Source organism: Seriola dumerili, unplaced genomic scaffold, assembly GCF_002260705.1.
Source record: "Seriola dumerili isolate Sdu_G_001 unplaced genomic scaffold, Sdu_1.0 BDQW01000066.1, whole genome shotgun sequence".
Taxonomy (NCBI): Eukaryota; Metazoa; Chordata; class Actinopteri; order Carangiformes; family Carangidae; genus Seriola; species Seriola dumerili.
In genome coordinates this window covers 3,481,461-3,503,297 of record NW_019174321.1, presented here as the reverse complement: position 1 = coordinate 3,503,297, position 21,837 = coordinate 3,481,461, and the positions used below count along the sequence as shown (strand labels likewise).

General features: G+C 43.3%; 1 protein-coding gene across 8 annotated transcripts in view; it reads right to left on the bottom strand.

The window, feature by feature from the left end:
* LOC111219522 (plasma membrane calcium-transporting ATPase 1-like) overlaps window positions 1–21,837 on the bottom strand; it is an 86,843-nt gene that overhangs the window by 11,035 nt on the left and 53,971 nt on the right. For all 8 annotated transcript variants that reach the window (XM_022742224.1, XM_022742230.1, XM_022742223.1 and 5 more), the window contains 12 exons: window positions 15,872–16,045; window positions 12,761–12,975; window positions 12,341–12,583; window positions 11,877–12,118; window positions 11,516–11,753; window positions 8,118–8,297; window positions 7,286–7,373; window positions 6,965–7,071; window positions 4,243–4,434; window positions 1,199–1,412; window positions 892–1,103; window positions 598–705 (listed from right to left, as the gene is read on the bottom strand). In XM_022742224.1, coding sequence (XP_022597945.1) covers window positions 598–705; window positions 892–1,103; window positions 1,199–1,412; window positions 4,243–4,434; window positions 6,965–7,071; window positions 7,286–7,373; window positions 8,118–8,297; window positions 11,516–11,753; window positions 11,877–12,118; window positions 12,341–12,583; window positions 12,761–12,975; window positions 15,872–16,045 — 2,213 coding nt within the window. The remainder of the gene's footprint in view (window positions 1–597; window positions 706–891; window positions 1,104–1,198; window positions 1,413–4,242; window positions 4,435–6,964; window positions 7,072–7,285; window positions 7,374–8,117; window positions 8,298–11,515; window positions 11,754–11,876; window positions 12,119–12,340; window positions 12,584–12,760; window positions 12,976–15,871; window positions 16,046–21,837) is intronic.

The following is a 21,837-nucleotide window of genomic DNA, read 5'->3' as shown; positions in this document are numbered from 1 at the left end:
AATTAAAAAGGCAGAAGGGAGACAGACCCAGCCTCCAGCTACAGCTGCACATCAGTTTTTTATACATCTGTCCCCTTCCCCTCCTCCCTCTCTCTCTCTCTCTCTCTCTCTCTCTCTCTAGAAGAAACAAAAGGCACTTTACCTCTGAAATAACTCACAGACCTGAGATCAGTCTGTTTCTGTCAGCATCTTTCTGTCTCTACCCTTCAGCTGAACCCATCAGGCTTCTTACAATTGAACTTTTCTTCCCGTGTGTATGAGAGTGTTCATGTTAACAGCATCTCACATGCGATGGTGTGTGCTTGTGTCTATCCACAGAGGGACTGACACGCTGGGTTTGTTTTTCGCCCGGCGCTCGTAAACAAGAGTCGCGCTGCTTTCATGTGCTGAGCTCATTACCATGGAGATGGTCGTGATGGCAACGCTGCAGCAGCGCGAGTGTGACAGGCAACAGTTTGCTGCCACAAAGCTCAATGTATCCACCTCTTCATCCTCTCAGTACTTGTTCATTCTCAGAGCTCACACTGACATATCATGCTCAGTGCTGATGCTGTTTGATGAGACTAAAGGCACCTGTCGATCTGGCTCTGGTCTCACCTGTCCCCACAGCAGCTCTCCCACACCGATGAACACACACCACAGCCACTGGTCAATGGTCAGAGCCGTGCAGGAGAACGGCTTCCCTCCGAACTGAACGATGACGATCTGAGGAGGGAGAGAGATACGGGACGTGTTAGCTGTGTGAACTCTGGTGGAGCAGTCCTAAAGTGAAAGTCCGGCGATGTTGACCAGCAATGACTTGTTCCTCCTAACAGGTATTGTCTGTGTCTCCTAAACATGATATATCTTGTTCCTCTGATGATGATGATGATAGTGATGATGGTGAGTTACCTGCAGGGCGAAGGTGCCCAGTACCACGCTGCAGAAGATGGGGTTCCTGTAGATGCCCTCGAACACGTTCCTCTCTCCGTGGATCTTCCTGGCATTGATTTCATTGAAGAGCTGCATCATGACAAACACGTTGAACACGATGGTGTAGTGTTCTGATGGCGGCGAGTGCAGGGGAGTGTTGCGGCCACTGTCGATGTCAAAAAACTTCTCACCTGAGAAACAACGCAGGAGAAGATCCGCAAAATAAATCGAATTTTTTTTTGGTCAGAAAACAATTTTTTTCCTTGTGAACGTTGGTTTAACTCACCAGCGAAGAGCAGGGTGAAGATGATGACGAGCTGGTACACAGCGTGGCCCAGGATGTTCTTCATCATGGTCCTAGAGATGAGCGGCTTGTCGCGGCCGTAAGGTTTACGTAGCAGCAGAGACTCGGTGGGCGGCTCGGTGGCCAGAGCAAGAGACGCCAGAGTGTCCATGATGAGGTTCACCCAGAGCATCTGGACGGCCTTCAGAGGGGAATCCTGCAGGAGGAAGAGGAGGAGGAGGAGGAGGAGGAGGAGGAGGAGGTCAGACATTTAATTTACAGAAGGGAATATAAATCTGAATGAGAAAACAATAATAGGAAATGATCATCAACAACCAATAACCAATAACCAATCTCCATTTTGTTTCGACTTGTAGCATAACAGCAGTGTGTTGTCAGGATCGGTCTAAACAATAAACATTTGCCTCACAATCTATCACTTGTTAGACTGATCCTGCTGAAAGGCTCATGTCAGGTCTGACTTGTTGCGGAGGCTGGGCATGTGCAGGCGTGTAAGCCACCAGTCACTAATTAACAATCTCGTGGCACAGTGAGCAGAGGAGAAAGTTCCTGCTGCCAAAAAAAAAATGTGGCCCACTTTATCCTTCCCATACTCTGTATGTGACACAGAGTTGTGACGAGTCACGACTCGGCTTTGCGCATCGTTATTCTGGAAAACAGGCCGTTAACAAAGTGTACTGGGCATGTATATGTGATTCTGACTAATTGGTCACTGCTGGACTTAATTGATGGGCGCTGGAACAGCTGTAACCTTTCTGTCCTTGTTCAGTTATATTACATATCCTAGTGCCTTACCATAATTACATGTTGTTCAGTTCTGTTAATATTGTTGTGAAGCTGATATTGCTGTTATATCCTACATATTAGCTGTTGATAGATTTGGAGGTGAGGAGAAAACCAGCTTCTCTGCCTGTTAGACTGTGAAGGTTACATGTGTTATGTGTTATATGTACTACAATGTATATCTGTGAAAGGTCACCTAAGATCCCTCTTTTTATATGGAAGACATATACAGTATTTCTCAGGTGCTAGGAGATCACCTCTTTACAGTTACAAATCTTCACTGAATTGTCAATTTGTGTTTTTTCCTCCTGTGCACATAATACACACATCTACTCTGGGCTTGCTTTGTTGTGCTGTAATTTATTGTATTTACACTAAAAAGTGAAAATTATCCAAACTGGTCTCGTGTTTCCATCGACACTCTGGAGCGAGGGCCTTCTTATATATATATATATATATATCCTATTCTTAAGATTCAAATGCATGTAAATGCAGGACACACACACACACACACACACACACACACACACACACACACACACACACACACACACACACACACACACACACACACACACACACCATCCTCTGTATAAACAATAAGGACATAAATCAGTTTGCCATCCTCTAATCATCGGTATCAACATCTCAGTGACCTGAATGATCAGTGAGCATAAACACAGCACAGAGACCACAGACCTGCTGAGTCCCTGGTATATTTCAGGATTATGATGGTGTCGTGTTGCCATGGTTTCAGGCTGTATCTTAGCCTACTTTCTGTTCTCCGCTCTGTAGACGAGTTAGTTATCGGTCCTGCCAGCTGTGAGCCTTTCAATTAATACACAGTCGCAAGTTACTTTTTTTTTTTTTTTATTGTGTCAGGAGTTCACTTTCATGATTAGAGACACATTATGAAACAAAAAAATGTGACACGGTCGCCTCGCCTCCTCACAGCAGCCAGACGGCCACATCAAAGTCACAGATTATTAGCTTTTTCTTATTGTTTCTGTGGATATGGTGACAGAGATTTACAGATGATTTACAGATGTTTACAGGGCGTGAGAGCAGATGCATCAAACACAACAACAAGCTGCAAAACTAAATCAACCTATCAAAACACAAGCTTCTGCTCAGGTTCAACAATCAAACAAAAGCAACTCTTCCTTGGGAAGAATAATATGGAAGAAGATATTATGGACTTGCTGATGTTAAAGAAATACAAAGTATTTTTTGTCTCTAAAAACGTAAAGAGTCTAAAGTCACACTGCAGCTCTGTGAGTCTGTCCTGAGTCAGTGATGCTCAGCCTGATTCAAGGTTTCAAGGTATCTGGTCATAAATAAAGAAAATAAATCCATTTCAATGAAAGAGGTGAACCTAGGGAGCAACGCTGAGGATGAACTAAAATGTGTAGTACTATTTAGAGAGTTAAAACATTGTTTAAAATGAATTTAATAAACAACTAGAGACCATCTTGCACACCAGCCAGTAGCCACGGGTCAAACCACACCCATCTTCAAACTCGGCCTTCATTGTGAAATCAGCCACACACCTGTGAAGGTCACACTGAAAATCTGTCCACAGACGGACAGACATGTAAACACCTGCCAAAGCACCGAAAACTGCCTCAGAGGTGCTTCCTGCTACAGTAGGTGTCTCTAGGACCACTGTTTGCCATGATGACACACACACACGCGCACACGCACACGATGACAACAACGGCAGCTGGCGGTGCTGAGCTGCTGCGGAGAAGCACGTGTGTGTGTTCACCCCCCGTGTCTCTGCTGCTGCAGCTCTATCTCTCTACAGAGTTTGCAGGTTACTGGGATGTTTGATTTCTCTTCATTATTAATTACTTTCCGTTTTATTTATGACAGACAACCTCACTTAAATGTCACTGCTAAAATCGTTAAAAAAAATAGGTTTGTACTCAAATAGGCCAGATGCCAAATCTCTAGATCACGCGACGTAGCCGCGACGTAGCCGCGACGCAGCCGTGTCCGCTCTAACCTGTTAACGTGCGCTGAAATGAAAACAGCTGGGACGAACACGCGACACATCCAGTGTGTTCCTGGCCTAAGACAGTTGGTTGATATCCCATAACATAACTGTGTCTATGATAAACCACTTCATGTGATATGATGTTTTGATACAATGTACATGAACATCCTGGTGCGTCTGTTGCAGCTGCGATGAGCAGTGACCACACATGAGTTTCAGATCCAGCATGGAGCCTGCAGCCTACCTGTGTGATGCAGGCGCCGGTGAACGCCACGATCACAGCCACCACGTTGACAGTCAGCTGGAATTGCAGGAATTTGGAGATACTGTCATAGACGTTCCTCCCCCACATCACAGCCTTGACGATGCTTGTGAAGTTGTCGTCAGTTAATATGATGTCAGACGCTTCCTTCGCAACATCTGTGCCGGCAATTCCCTGTCAGGAAACAGAGGGACATGATCTGTTTCAGGAAATTGGGGCTGAGTGCCACAGACAATAAGACAGACAATAATGTGTTGACAATAAGAAAACTGCACTAGACTTATCCTATAACTAACAACATGCTGCATTTTATTTCTAGATGAATCTAAATGGAGAAACCAGAGCATGAGCTTCAGTATCAACCAGTGTCTGCTGTTCAAAAGCTCAAATACTGCAACTACAAGAAAAAAAAACAAAACAATAATGATATCAGTTATTTGATTGGAGGATGAGCTGATCTACCAAATCAAATATTCATTTGACCCTTTTCTACTTATGGCACATGGAATAAATCAGACATGAAGACCAGACAGGCTGCTACTGAGTTCAGTCCTGTCATTGCCTCATCAACCTCATCTGTGCTGCAGATTTGAGCTAAATGACACTTCAGGCTACATCATCATCATTTCTCTATTTTCAATTTAACAGCGATGTCAGTTTTCTTTGTTAGTCGCCGTTGTTCTCTCAAAGTCTCCGTCTCAGTTATTCTTCCTTTCACGACCACAATCAATGAGTGTTCTGTTTACTCTCACTGGACTCTCTCTTCGTGGGTTTAAAGCAGGGGTCTGAAACTACTGTACCACACCATAGAGTCATTATTTAATTTCTAGCAAGGGTTTTCTTACTTCACATCTAAAATTTAGCAAACTGTGGTTCCCATCGTGATGGATGGGATCCGCTAAAAGCAGCCCCAAGCTAAATCTGAGGGGTCATGAGATGATCAGTGGGATAGGAAAGAAGAAACATATATACACAAAAAAAGGAAAAAAAATAATTATAACATTTCCTCAATCTGAGAGGGGAACACTTGCTTCACTGTAGTAGTAACAGAAGTGAGAAGCCAAAAAGATTGGGAAGCAGCAGCTGAGACACCTGACACCTGTCTCTTTCTAAACCTTAAAGAAAGTTTAATAGGACTGTCAGTCGCATCTGCAGGGGGAGAGCTCCTGCTTCAGCACCATTATCCTACTGTACCTCCACCACAGTATGACAGATACAAGGGAGAGGAGGAGGGACGACCAGCTGCTCAGCTCCACAGGTGATATAGTTGGAATTTACTACTGACAAATACTGGATTTTTTTTTCCCATCCCAGTGTTCTAGGAGAGAACAACTCAGCCAGCGACACCCAGGTGATTTCAGTTTGACGTCCCTGGTGTAGAGGAAAATACAGCTGAAGTGTAGAATATTTTAAACCCAGTCAAACGACACGGTGGTGGTGAAAATAAAACAGGAGAATTAGTCTCATGTTAACAGTAACCACGTAACCATGAAGAAGCTGTGATCTGAGTAGCTGCATCTCTCTGCAGAGTCAGACTCTCCCAAACAGACGGAGGTGAATCGCTCTGTTTTCCAGCTGAACAGGTGATAATTGAACTGGGACACTTGGTGCAAACTGAAAAAGATTCCAAATGGGACACATTAGTATCTGGAAGGTCACTGGTTTAAGTCCCCAGAGTGTGTTCGTGATGTGTTTAGGAACAGTGAGTACTGTCAGGGAGCTGTTTGACAGCTCAGCAGCTGCTCGGCAGCCTGCAGGAGACACTGGTGTTCAGATGACTTTTCCTCAGTAAATAAAGGTTACAGCAACACACAAAGCTCAGCTGATGTTACTGAGCGCATCCATGGGCCATTTTAATCGGTAAGTATCCGCTTAAATATTCAGTTGATCACTTTCAGTGCAGCTCTTGGTGCTGCGATGTCAGCTGAGAGAAACTCCTTGCTGTGAATCTTTTCTGATCTAATGAACAAATAATCATCAGCATCTGATTCATTCACATTCATTGATGACAAACGTTGCTTCGGGTTTCAGTCACTCTCTGTCTCTGCTCCTCAGGTGAATCACTTGCTGCTTCTGGTTCACAACTGAATTTAGGGCCTTGAACCAACAGACCCCAGAAGCCCCTTAATCCCAGTCTCTAGTCTCATATCATATAATGCTTTATTACTGTACTATTATTTTCAGGTTATGTGAGTCAACTCAGAGATACGACTCACCAGGCATCATTTGTAATGCACGTGTTTGTTTGTATGTTTTGAGTTTCTGACACTACAGTTCCCATCATGCTGTGGGTGACTGTAATGTTTCCACTGTCAAATAAACTGGCGAAGATAAAACATGCAAAATCACTGAAAGACATTATTTACTGTATATAATACATAATGCATAAGCTAAAAATATAAAAAAGGCAGATTAATTCTCCCTGATGCATCCGGGCTCAACACTTATTGATTTATTATTCCATTTTACAGCTATCTTAATAATTCCATGGCATTACACTCAGGCGTTACTGTGGATGATGTTTAGAGAAAATACCTATTTCATGGCTGCGTTAGAAATGTAATTAACTTAAGGACTTTTTTCTTCTGGTAATGAGGCAGAGCTAACTGAAGCAGCAGATGAGTGAAGCAGTGAAGAGCTGGCGAACAAAGATGACAGAAAAAAAAAAAAAAAAAGACGTGAAAATAAAAAAAGAAGTGGTTACCATGGCAAAGCCAACATCAGCTTTTTTGAGGGCAGGCCCGTCGTTGGTGCCGTCTCCTGTCACTGCCACCACCTGTCGGGTTTCACCCACCGTGCTGTCAATGATGCCTGATCAACAGAGTGGAACAAAGAAACAATTCTCCATCTCAATGAGCGTGTCAATATTTCAAATTCTCTCCTTCTGTTAAAGAATTAAAAATACAAACATTTTCAATTTTCAACCGACATGAGATCTGGTTTAAAACTGCATTTCTTTTTTTCTAACCAATATACAATATACATCCTACAATATAACACTGAATCCCTGCGAGAACAAACCCACCTTTGACCAGAGTGTGTTTGTCTGTCGGTGAGGAACGAGCCAGAACGCGCAGCTTGGGCCAAACTTTGTCCAGACGCTCTTGTTCCACCTGGAAAAGTGAAACATTAAAAATGGTTTGTGTGAATTAGCTCATATATGATACAACGTGTTTGTCCGACACCTCGTTAACAATTCAACCATCATTTATCGGATCTCGGACTATTTTCTTTCCTAAGGTGAGTTTGGCTGCATCACATCGTCAATATGGTCATAAATCAAAACGACGTCAACAAAAGTCTGTGAAATATTCATCTTGGTGTAAAAGACTCTGCAGAAGGAAACACCTGAACGACTTCATGCTACAAAGAACCAAGTCTTTATTCAACTGAATGCAGCAGAAAATCACAAATGATGTAGTTTGACAGAAAATTATTCTTATATCCTTACTCCCTACCATTTTCTCATTGTTTCCATGACAGCAGCTGATGAGAAGTGGCTCCCATCAGGTGGGAATCTGTATCTTAATTATACATTGTATCTAACTTGCATGGTGCAACCTGTTTTTAAAGTTAATAGTGTAGCTTCCACACTACGATCAAACTAAGCTTCAACACAGCTGCCGCCACAGCTGGACTCTCGCTCCGTGTCTGCAGGATGTGGAAGCACTGGTGGATGTTTTTGTTCACAGGTTATGCTCAAGGACTCGATCAGCCAAAATTACATCAATGCTCAAGTTGCTGTGAATTTTGGACGCAGCCTGTTTTCAAAGCTTCACACAGCTTTAGGTTCATTTTTAATTACACAGTTGTAGGCCACAATAAACCGCAGTAAAACATTTTCGTAGCCGTCTCACCTCTCCCTTGTCGTTTCTGATCTGCTGGTTGAACTCTTTGCCCTCCAGACACAGGAAATCCTCCCCGGGCAGCAGGATGCCACACTTGGTTGCAATGGCGCGGGCCGTGTTAATGTTATCTCCAGTAACCATGCGTACGGTGATGCCTGCACGCTGGCACTTTGAAATAGCCTCAGGCACCTGAAAGAGTGTCAGAAAAAACAAACGTGCAAGATTCAACAACATGAAACCTGAAAGACGAGCACAGACGTAACAACTCCGGGAGGACAGAGAAACTCTCCAGCTTCTTGTTCTGATCCATCCGTCACTTTAAAGATTATGATGAGTCGCTACTGGAGAATACTAGAACTGGATTTAGGTGAACGTGATCAGTTCAGTCCTTCAACATTACCCAAGCTACACTAGTATTGCATCCTCATTGCTCAATGATATGAATAATATATGAATAATAAAATGAAAGGCTTTTCTCTTGTATAGGAGTTTAGTTTCATGTCTTCTACATGAATAATTAACTGTTGAGGAAATGGGCTTTTGGCCTGGGACATGTTCACTGTAGCCTCAGTTTTTTTTTGCGAGATGGTCGCTGGCCTAAAATGGGAAGCGGCTTTTGTTGACTTGTGTCTGAAATCAAGGATCTGTTGTTTAAAAAAAAAAAAAAAAAAAAAACCACTATGAATTTTTACTGTAAATCTCCACAGTGATCACTGCAAGGAATAAAACAGAGAGAATAGAAAGCTGCAGGGCACAGCACAGGGAGAAGCCGAGTAGTTTAGTCGTCGTGATTTACTTTACTACTTTACTGAGTTAAACTGGGTCATCACGGGAATTTGACCAGTGTTTGTATGATGTCAGTATGCTCCGCCCTTTTCGTGAAGGAACTAACCACTAATTGCAAGTGGTTATACGAGGGTTCAGCTCTTTGATAGTGGGATTTGTTCCATATAAATTTACGGTGCAGACGAGACAGTCAGGTCACAGTGACATGCAAGTTTCATGTTTCAGAAGTCTGAACAGAAAGAATAGCTAAAATATTCAGACGAGTCTTGTGTCCATCACAGGTCGTGTAGAGATAAACGATGAGCTGCCGACTCTCCTGCTGCTCTCCAGTTATTTCCATCCTGTCTGTGATCTTTGTGCGCTGACATTAAAGCAGCAGGCAGCAGCACTGATGCTTTCTGAGCTTCATTACAGGCTTCATTTAACACTTCAGAGCTTCTGAATCCGACGCACCTGAGCAGGACTCACCTCAGTCTTCATGTTAGGGAAAAGAGTTCATTTATCTCGACACTGTCACACACCACTGAATGTTGGAAGCTTTTTCCCTTATAACACAAATATTATAATATAATCAGGAGCCGCTTGACAGATCAGTCACACTGTCCGTTTTTCTCTTTGTTCTGTCATGATGGAATAAACTGAGCCTCGGTGACTCTGCTGAATTCCCGCAGTGCGCGCAGGACATTTTAGAAGTAAGCTGAACTCATTTTTGTATCAGTGAAAACAGCCGCAGACTGCAAACACTGATTGTTATACTGTAGACGTACCGACACCACACCGAAGCCGACGTAATACTGCAGGTAACGGATGCCACAGCCGCACTGAGCTGCGGCCCCTTTCTGCCGTTTGTCAAATTAACGAAACTACTTCTTTCACAACAACTGAGTGCAACATCATGAATATCTTTGAGGAGAGACTGTATGACACTGTGCACCATTATCCTTATACACGGCGGTGGTGGGATGCAGCCTGGAGGAGGCCATGACAGCAGATTTTTCACTCTGCCTTCCAGTGTGGAAATTCAGAGCATGTAGAATCGTGATCCTGATTTGTCTTCATTGTGTCCTCATTTCTCTCGCATTTTCTTTTCTTGTGTCTTAGTCCCGTCTTTAGCCTTAGCCTCCTTCCTCTGAACAGTCATCTGAAGCACCGTCAGTCTTTGACGAGCTGGATCAGCTGTCAGTCTGCAGGGGTTGACAGCTCTGTAGTCTTCTTAGAAATTTTTCAAGGAAAGTGGAAATTATGTTAATATTTCTCACATCAAAATATAGTTTCTGTGGACGCAGTGGGATTTTCAGCTTCACATGTGAGAAAATAGAATGACACTGATGGATAATTAAAATGTGTTTCTTGTTGAATAGATAAAGACCCCCCTCCCCCCTCCCCCTCCCCCTCCCCCCTCCTCTCGGTGAATATGATATGATGCATGATGCGGGTTAAAAGGGTAAATAACAGATCATAAAGAAATGTTTCTCTGATGAATGATGAAAGTGGTTCGCTTCACACTGAATCCACTTTCTGGAGTTATTAGATTACATTTACGGTCTCTCTATCTATTGCCTCTGGTCTTATTTTCTAGTGTTTACTGCAACAGAGAAAATCCAGTAATTCTGTCCACTTGACCCCCCCACAAAAAAAAAAAAAAAAAAAAATCTTTAAAAAGTTCATGGCATACCACAGCACACTCCTCCCCATAACTTTGAGGCGATCCCAGGACCAACCGACTGATTTCTAACGGGTGTGTCTGTGTGATAAAAAACCTCCTTAAAAGGCGGCTTTTGTGGATCGTTGCTCAAGATAATCTTAGTTTTATTGTAGGTCCTTGGGCTAAGATCATTTTAGTCTTAAGATGCTTTTGGGAAACTGGGCCTGATTAATTTCAGTAAGTGAGGAGAGATCAAATAAAGCAAAAATTAAGGGACAAATGAGGCTAAAAACGTACCACATAATTAATACTAGGAGAGATGGAAGCGGTCCAGCAGTCCGAGATGTCACATTTCTGCTGGTTTCGATCATCTTTGTTCAGCAGGAGTTTACTAAACAGCTCAAACCGCCTCCTTTATTGGGAGGCTCTGTTGCACTTACTGCCACAGCCTCTGCTCATGCAAACAGCACTCACGACTTTCTGCTCTGCTAGTCCGACTCCCTGGCGTCTTCAGCACCGATAGAGGAATGGACCTTAAAAATTCTGTAGGTTTTCACTTATGTGGAGCCAGTCTCAAGTTAAACGTCCTTCACATCGGCAGGATTTAAAGTCGGATCACTTGATTTGTTTTTAAGTTATGTGTAATCGGACAGGAACAGTGAGCGGGTGGCAGGAGGGCACATCGACTATTACCTATGTGACTGAAACTCTCCGATTTCATTAGACTATATTTAGACTATTCGACTAGTCGGGCTTCCAGTCCGACTATGACTCACTGCGAGAGAGATAATAATTAGTACATGGATAAAATATTAATAATTATTTGAACTGACTATTTCTGGCGCCGACGTTTTAATTGTTCAGTCGACTAATCACATACATTCCTAATGAACATAAACCAACATCGGGTGTTGAGTACAGGATGTGTTTCCACGTTCAAGATATGTGCGTGAGCGTGGTTAACCGTGTTCCGTACCTCAGGTCTGACGGGGTCCTCGATGCCGACCACGGCGATGCAGGTGAGCTCGTTCAGGATGTCGTTCTCGGTGTCCCAGTCTGGCTCTCCGGCCTCGGCGGGAAAGTCCCTGTAGGCCACGCAGATGGTCCTCAGCCCGTCGCACGCCATCGGCTCGATCACCTTGTGCACCATCTCGTCGCGGTCCTTCGGCTTGAAGACGCGAGGCTGACCCTGGGCATCCAAGATACGAGAGCATCTACGAGAGGAGGAAAGAGGGAGGCGGAACAGGTGGAGGGAGATTATTAGGGAGTAAGGAAGTGAGTGAAGACTGTCATCCGTTACTTCATCCATCCATCTGCTATTTGATCTCATGTCTTACTTCCTCAGGACGATCTCTGACGCTCCTTTGCTGTACATGCGGAAGCCTCCGTCAGCGTTCTTCAGCACTGTGCTCATGGACTTGCGGGAGGAGTTGAAGGTGTAAACCTTGTAGAGGCTCTCTTCGGGGACCTCGTCTCTGATTGGCTGGTAATCCCTCTTCAGCTCCAGCACCAGGCCCAGCAGAGCACACTCAGTTTTGTTGCCCACGTGGCGGGGGAGGCCGCCTTCTTTTTCGGGAGGCTGAGAAGGGGAGAAAGGTTTGGATGAGATGTCAGAGTTTGAAGTTTCACCAGTTTCATGTCGTCACGAGCAATGAGGGGCGGACACCCAGACTACTTCTGCATGTACAATGGTTTCAGGTGTCTCCGATCTTACACCATTGTGGCTTTCATGGTGTCAGGGTTAAGGAAAAGATAAGATATAGGTTGTGGTTAGATGAAGCTGTGGCGGCGAGGGTCTCACCAGGATCTTTGTTGTGTATGCTGAGTTAATGGAGATGCTGTTGACCATCACTTCCAGAGTCTCTGGTTTTATGACATCTGGTTCAGGGACAGTTTTGTAGTGTGTGTCGCCGATGTACGCCTGCACCACCGTCATCCGGTTCATGGTCAGTGTGCCCGTCTTGTCCGAACAGATGGCCGTGGCGTTGCCCATGGTCTCGCAGGCGTCCAGGTGACGCACCAGATTGTTGTCCTTCATCATTTTCTAAAAGATGGAGAACACGGTTAGAAGCTGAGGTCTGTTTTTAGACAGAGTTATGAAAGACATGTTTGATAGGTGTAGTTATCAAATCCTCAACAAACATGACATGATTCTCTGAGGAGTTAAAAATCCATTAGTGTTACATTTCCCATAATCCCCTTTGCTTTCCATCCTGCTTACCTTGACAGAGTAGGCCAGAGAGATGGTGACAGCAAGCGGCAGCCCCTCAGGAACAGCCACCACCAGCACTGTCACGCCAATGATGAAGAACTTGACAAAGTACTGGATGTAGATGGGGGTGCACTCAGCCACCCAGGCCCGACCCTGGATCCCGAAGGTGTCGATCACAAAGTAGAGGATGAGGATGATGACGGTCACGGCTGACATGATCAGACCTGGTTGGAACGAGCAGAGCGAGTTTTAAGACAAGCGCGCGTCCTGTTCCAAGTCAAGTCAGACATCCTTTCATCTCGATGTGGGCAAGAAAGACCTGCCACAGATTTCCACATATTTTGTTGCAGCGTGAAATACGAATGACATACTGCAAGTATTCCAGTGACTGACTGATGCTTATTTCTCGTTGTTTTTGTCGTGGTAACACTCTTTTAAAAGATGATGGCCATCTCATGGTGCATTCAAGGACAATCTGATAACTACCTAACTACCTGCTGAAAAATGACGACGACTCATGTTGCTGGAAAACTGAATCCAGAGAAACAAAGTAAGTGACTTTCATGCCCTTGAATATACTTATTCCTTAATGTTTGACTTGACTGATTGCTAAATGCAACATTTGCATATATCAGGCTTATGAAACTGAGAACTGGAACTGAAATCATGGTCAAACAAAAAAAAAAAAAAGAAAAAAAGTGTGGTTTATATTTCTGCAAACCTGTGACGACCTGATGCAGAATCAAGGTAAAGGTCTAACAGGAAGTTTGCCACTTGACAAAACAGAAGGGGAAATCTCTTTATTTGTCTGTAGCTCAGACACATCCTGAGTGTAAAATCAGAAACAAGTGAGGACAGGTGGAACACAAAAATCCACTGCTTATGTTTTTTCCGCATCATCTCTCCTGTCAGTCACCTCCAGTCAAAGTGTTTTGGCCCAAATTCTATTTCTGTCCACTAATGAAGGGCAGTTTATTACTGAAGCTAGTCTATGGATGTTGCCCCCCCCCCCCCGTCCTGAAAGCCCCTCGGTGTATTAAGGTCAATTGAAATGACACAGACAATACCTTCAATTCCGGGATGAATCATGTACCCAATAAACATCCATCCAATAAAACTGAGTGCATTCTGACCCTCAGCCTCTCCGTCCCCGACCTGAGCGCTTTGTGTGATGTTAAAGGAACAGTCCCGCATTTCTGGAAATCCCCTTGATCTTTGTCTTCTCCAGAGTCAGGAGAGAAGATGAGTATCAGTTTCGTATATGTGCATCCAGTAAAGAGAAAGGTCCAGGATGTGTTAGCCTAGCCTAGCTTAGCACAAACACTGGCTCAACAAGCCACGTGATTATACAGAGTCACGTTATCAAGGAAAAAGAAAAAGCTCGGTATAAAGCAGATCAATGAAGGCGTGTCTTTACAAGATCATGATCCACCATCATTTTAAATTTCACATTGACCAGGATCAGATTTGATCAGGAGAGTTGATTTGACCTGTGAGCTTCAGTCTTATTGGTATTTTCCACTCACTGTTTTTTGAGTCTTTCGTGGCTTTGGTACCGTGACTTTGCGAGAGCCTCCGGTTGTGAGAAACCTGTGATTCTGAATGACTTTAGCTTGGCTGATAGCTGTGACGTACTCATTATATTAAAAAACCTTCACAGACGCCCGCAGAGAGATGCCGTCAGACATGGGGAAAATATTTATTTCTCTTCTGTGGCTGTAAACCAAACACACAAACCTGCAATAAGTGTAATAAGTGCATTCAGAGCTTCTCTAACATTAGATATTCAGAGCTGGGGAGCAGTAACATCATCTTAAACAATGGAAATAGCAGGGCTATTACTATGTACTGGCACACACACACACACACACACACACACACACAAGGAGAGATGAGCTACAGAATATTTAACTCCCTCAGGGGCATAACTGTGTTTCAAAATACCTTTGGTCTCGCTGTGTTTCCAGAAGAGACCTGCAGAGCCCAACAGTAGCTGCTCATGGCAGGTTCGCTCTGACTACCTTCACCATTGATGCACATGTCACTGTCCATGCATACATGAGAAGTCACTGTGCCCAGACCAGCATGTGTAAACAAACACTTCATAATCACAAGGACGTTTGGAGGCTGTGGAGATTTTATAACTACTCTAAGGGTGTGGCTCTGTTGAATGGATTGGCATGAAATTTGGGTGCAACATGTCATTTCCCCTCAGGATGAAATATAATAACACTGTCGGTCTCTTATTGTTTCACTTAGCTCCATCATCATGTCAGAGTTTCAGTTGTTCAATTACTTTGGTTTATGACCAAATATCTGCAAACGCTGTACTTTGTGTTCAGTGCTCATTAGCAAATGTTAGCACTCTAAACTGAGACGGTGAAGGTTATATGTGCTGAACATCATAATGTCACTGTGTGCATGATAGCACGCTGACATTAGCATGCAGCGCATTAGTACAGCCTCATATAGCCGGTAGCGTGGCCTCAGACTCGGCTTTACAAACTGCTTGTTAGATGCTTCAGCTTCAGAAGCCCCCGCCCTGAACCACACAAATATTTCTGTGACTTTTCCTGAGAACAACTGAATGCAACACTGGGAGTGACCGTCTAAAGATGTGCGCCGTTATCCCTGTATCTGAACATATCGCACCTCCACCCTCTCTATGATGTTTGGCTTTTCATCTAACATCTGGGCGTGGTCGTCCAAACAACAATAAACACTTCTGACTTCATGCTGAACAGTCCGTCGTTAGACCTTGTTCTGACGGAGCATAAACTGACCCTCTGTCTTGTTCAGATGAACCTGCTGACTCATCCCTGCAATTATTAATGACTACATGTTTGCTTTAATATTGTTTATCAAACTTATTAACCCTTTTATTTTGTTTTTTATTTGTTCCAAATTTCTCTGGATTTGTTGGAACATGTTTTTTTCCCTCTTGACTGAGCTAGGCTAGCAGGTTTTTCTAGGTGCTAAGCTAAACATATTGTGTTGCTGTTAGTGACACACATTCATGTTCACGCTGTTCCATGTTTTATGTGAGTAAATGTGTGTGTGTGTGTGTGTGTGTGTGTGTGTGTGTGTGTGTGTGTGTGTGTGTGTGTGTGTGCTCCTCACCAGCCTTCCCAATCTGTACAGCCAGCCTGGTCAGTTTGCCCTGCAGCACTGACTTCTCCTTCTTAGTCACGTTGACCTTCTTCACCGGTTTCACCTCCTCCTTCTCATCTGACTCCGGGGCCTCCTCGCTCTTCAGTGGCTGGATCTCCAGGGCGATGCCGTCCTGGGTCTTGGCTGGAGGAGGAGGGGCGTGGGGGGTGGGGGGGGGATAAGGTGATGGTTGAAGGGTAAAAGAAGGAGGAAGGTTTTAAGGGGCAAATGAGTGAGGAGAAAGGTAGAACAGGGGCAAAGAGTAAAGAGAGATGAGGAGGAGGAGGTTAAGGAGAGGTCAGGAAAGGTTTGTGATGATGAAGAGGTGAAGATGAAGGAGGATGAGGGAAGGAGTTATGTGATAGATGGGGGGAGAAAATATTGTGTAAAAGGTAGATGGTTGTATTTTTAGGAATGAAGATAGAAGAGAGGAATTGTGGGCAGAGGGTGAGGAAAGGTGGGACAGGTTGACAAAAGGCGAATGAATTAAATCAATGACAATAAATGACAAAATAAAACAATTGAAGAGGGGAGGAAGGTTCAGGAGTGGTTTGGGGATAAAGGGCAGAGAGGCAGAAAAAAACGTTACAGATTCAGTCTGAGGGAAAGCTGAAAACGACGGAACGAGTTTTCTCAGAGATCAGAAAAGACCCCTGACACTTTATCATTAACATGGTGACCCTTTGGCTGAATGCAGAGAGTAGCATGTCATCACTTTTGATAACAGAACATTCATGAAAAGGTCCAGGTAGCTTTCAGAGAGTGTCACAGACGAGTTGGGAGCAGCAGGTCGTAATGAAGAGCAGCAGACAGAACAGAAAACAGCAGATACAACAGAGGATTTAACAGGGGGCTGTCAATCACACACGCACACACACTCTGTTTGTTTCACATCAGAGCTCAGAGTTTGGAGCGAGGCTGGGCTCTGAAGTCTGACATGGCGTCTGGTTTTTCACGTCCTGCTCGGCGGCTCTGCTCCTCATTTGCATAAACAAACTGTGTATTTGCATTTCACTTCATCAGCTGTGATCCTGTTTGGACTGTAGTGCTGTAAGTGCCGCTTTTTGATCTGTTTGATCTCTGCTGAAGAGCTTACACTGAATTCAGCTGCACTCTTTCCATCCACTGCTGTTTGTCATATTTCCATACCAAAGAAATGTGAGCAGGTGATGAATGGAAACAGAACAGATCTACAATTAATCTGACACACTCAGGTTGGACGTGCTGTTTGTCCTTATGAACAGCTGAGCTGACAACACTGACTGAACCTGGAATGATTTTATCTTGAAATCCCATAATTTCTTAGAAAGGTTATTAACATTTAATTACTGGAGATGTCTGATTGGGCCGTTAAATATATACACAAATACTCAAACGCCGTCCATCAGCTAACTGTGTTGTCCTGTACTAAACCCTGTTGGAGAGTCACTGCTGGTAACAATATCAACATCACTTCTGGAACCAACAATACCAACAGATCATGGACATAAAGCAGGTTTAGATTCCTGGATGACCAGTAAAAAGTTTTTAAATAACAAGAAAAACTTCATCTGTTCACTGCTGAGAAACTCTTTAGATTTATCCAAAATCTAACCAGGCAATGTCAATGAAATTCAAAGGAAATTCAAAAGGAATGGGGGAACATGTCTGTTGGAAAACTTCTTCCGATTTTTTATTATCTACTGATGTCAAATAATGAAGCCTGCTGGGTCAGCGAAGACGACCGTTTCTGTCAAATCTATCCCAGTTTTTGATTTCTGCTGGAGAAACTTTCACTGGAAGCAGCCAAGAGCAAAGTGAGTCAATAATAAAAATGAGGGTTGGAATCTGCAGTGTTTGGGAGTGGAAAACATACAGTCCTCTGTTGTGCCGTGTCTGCGGTGAGTTTTCAGCGGAAAGTTAAAATCGAAACGTATTAAAACAAATTCACTGACTGAGCCTCATGTGAGAACCAGGATGTGATCGAGGTGAACTTGTCACACTCTCAGATTTAGTTGTGCATGACTAATCATCATGTACAGATAGTCTGCCTTTCTCCACAAGGGAAAAACAGCAGCATATAGCCTTTAAGAAAAACATGGAGGTGGAGGGGAGGGGTTATTCTGATATGCATTGTGTTGTGCTGCACTATATATCCAGTGTGTAAACAGTGTGAAGCCTATCAGGGCTGGTGTGTGTTTCACGGTATTGGGGTGCAGATGTATTTAACAGGTTACTGCAAATGTTTTCACTCTTTTATTGGTGATACATTTTTGTGAATAAAACTTGGTATGAATCAAGTTAAAATGAGCAATTTACAACAAGTTTGTTCAAACTGCAAACTTCACAGACAAACATTAGAGAAATAATAGATGAATAAAAATATAAAAAAAGGTTCTTGCACGAGGCTCAGTGTTTCTAAACAAGAGATTTCCTCCCAGCTCGCTGTTGATATTTTGTAGAAAACATCCACACTGAGCTTAGGGACCTTCAAAGATTTGGAGATATTCGCACAAAACCAGAGAGTGTCTTTAATGTGCAGTAATGTGTTTTTGGACACTTAAATCCCAAACAACTCCTTCACCGCCTCACTTCATTTTCATTGGGTTGATAATCAGAAGCTCCCCACACTGAACTTCGTTAGAAAGGAAGTAATTTCAAGACAGCACGACCTTAACATGACATTTAGACATTCTGAATGTGTCGGTGTCAAACCAGGAAGCTGTGGAGCTTTATGCACATGGTCCACTCTGAGGACAAGCCACAACATAGAACTAACTGACACAGCTTCACATGAACAGGACTGAGACCCACTGACCAACCACAGAACTGTAAACAGGCGCAGCACTGAACCATGGGAGAACACATGGCGGGCAGAGGGGAGGGGGGTGTCTGACAATCAAAAAAGAAAGCAAGTCAACAAACAGAAGACAAACTCAAAGGATCACCCCAAAAACGACAGCGATGCAGAACCACGACAGAGAGAGACAGGAGGAGGTAGAGGAGGCTGCAGAGCTGTGGAGGCTGCAGGAGACTTCAGCAAGACAGAAAAATAACAGAAGAGGGAGAGAGTCAAACAGTGATTACAAGACAACATGAAGTCCTGAGCAACACCCTGCAAGGAGGCAACAGTAAGAGAAATGAGAGGAATCAAAGGCGAGAAAAAAATATAAAAAAAAGGAAAAAAAAGAAACTGAAGATACACAAACAGAACAGACGACAGCCCACAGCCCACTAATACTGCAAGGGTGCAACTCCCACACACACTGACAGCCTCGAAACAGCCAAAAGACATCACGGCACTGTTTGTTTTTCTCACCGGTGTCAACAGAAAGTCACATTCATTAAAACAGAATAAATAACCATGTGGTGGGAAAACTGATCGTGTAGCATTTTTAAATGCTGAATAAATTCTCAGATACAAAGAGCTTAACTTCAAAGGACAAATCTCTGTCTTTCCTGGTCGACTTTTACTGTGACACATCCGCAGGAAGTGTTTAGTTTCACTGATGTTACCTTAACAGTGAAGTAAGTGGAATTTATCAGAAAATGAAAACGGTGTTGGTGTTGAAAAGATAAAGCGAGAGCAGCAAAGTGGTGAGTGTGACATGTTGTTGTCCTGTGCTGCTTCGGTTTCAACACTTCCTCAATGTTTACCTGTTTTCTTCATAAATTCAGTACAAACTCAATTTCCATTGCAGTAATAAGATCAGTACGTCAGTCATGTCACACTCACCGCTCCGCTGAAAACACTCTCTGTTTGTAACACTCATGTTTCCATTCACTAATTATTGCCAGCTGCTTCTACATAGCTGTTTTTTTGATCATTGTTGAGCTACTGTCAGTTAAACTTTATGCACAGATGTTACACTTGAAACGTTTTAAACCACTTTAAAAGGCATAATTATGTCCTAGAAAGGAAACGATTAGTTGATGAATCAATTACCCTATTGATAGAGAATTAATTGGCAACTATTTTGATGACTGATTAATCGTTAAGCCATTTAGTCGTATTTCTAGCAAAGATGCAAACATTCCCAAGTCCCATTCTTAGGTTGAAAACTGAAAATCTTTGGTTTGAGATGTCACCTTTAGCTTTAAGAAAGTGTGAGACAACCTGGATTCTTCCTTTTACTTAGGCTTTTATAGTGAAACATCTGCAGGAAGTGTTGAGTTTCAATGAAAGTAGCTTTACAGTGATCGAAAAAACAGCAAAGTAGAAGCTTTTGAAGGTCTTAGAAATACCTTGTGGTGTGTGTTTAACACTAACTGTGAGACTTTAATTTAGGAGGTGCGTTACCCAATTTTCTTGACCACTAGGGGGCAAAATAACTCCTCCTTCAGCCCTGACACACTATAAAGTGCAAACAGCTGCCTACTTTCACATCCAGCAGAAACAAAGGCACATCATCCCTTTGGAGTCATGTGAAAACAGCTGTCTGCTGCTGGAGACTGAGCCACACAGTTCATCTGGCATAAAACCAAAGCTGGGAGCTAAAAGAGGCTAAAAATCTCAGTAGAGCTGCAGAGTTGGTGAGAAATCTCATTGATCTCTAAAGCTAAAGAGTAGATGACGTGACTCAAGGTGTTTTGATCTTGATATGTTTTTAGTGGAGGTCGTCTGTGACTGCAGCTCTGACTGTGAATTATTTTTCTGTGCAAAACTGTGGTGAGTGTCCAAGAGCAGTGTGTTTGTGTGTGTGCTTCTGTGTACATCAAGAAGCATTCTGCCTGCAGCAGATGCTCAAACCATGGGAGGTCGGGAGGAGGGGAGCTCTATGTGTGTGCATCAGTGTGTGTGTGTGTGTGTGTGTGTGTGCATGTGTTGAGACAGCTTGCCGTGGAAGTTGGACATGTGTTGGATCACACGGGACTTGGAGGGCAGTTGGCTGGTCGAGTTTGGAGTGATGACATCGTTACCATACGCACGCATGTACGCATGCGCGCACACACGCGCACACACACACGCACGCACGCACGCACACACACGCACACACACACACACACACCAAACCCATTAAATATTAAATATTTAAAGGCACCAAAGGAGCACTTGATGTCAACACAGCGTCATACACCAAGGACACCTCAGAGGTCGGGCTAGTTTGGACTGATAGTCATGTCTCATCTCTGAGCGTGGAATGAAACATTTTGAGGAGAGAAAATATTTTTGCAAGCATGAATTATAGTTTGTAGAGAGATTATTATCACTACATGAATAACTTTATTTGAGTGAACACAAAATATATTTTGTGCTCAGTAGATGTATTTTTTTTTGATTGTTTTGATCCACAGAAATGCACTTTGATAACCTCTAACTCTCAGTTTTACTCATTTGCTCTCCTTCAACATCTGGTCTGCACACCTGCACAGACAAAGTAGTTTATACGGTTTTGGTTACATATATCGTTTGTTGAACCTTTATGAAACTCTGTGTGTTTATTTCATTAGCTTGCAACCTAGTTGTGTTGGTACGTAACTAGCTAGCTATCTTCTTCCAGACAAGCAGCAACTAATTAAGCTAGATGGCTAACTTTAGCATCACCAGTTATACAGCCAAGGCGTTACAGTCAATCATGCAGTTCCTTTAAAAAAAAACAAACAAACTTGTAAGCTTTGTCTTAAAGATCATCTTCTTAATATATCTGTGGTGTTGTCAGGCTCATAAATGTGGCTATGCATTCTCAACAGAGAAACGTATAGTAGGATGAGACTCTTGTATTTACTATAGCCAGCAACATCAACTGGAAGATAAGACACAAAAACGGAAATGGAACAAATGAAAAAAACGGGCGTGTCACATGAGGTCGACAGTATCCTTTTGGTGGAACTACAATAATGACTTCAGAGCCTTGGCCGTGTAGCTGGTAGCTACCAGGTTAGCTAACTTGCTTGGTTAAAGGGCAAATGAGTAAAACACTGAGAGGTTATTATTGCACATTAATGTGGATAAAAAC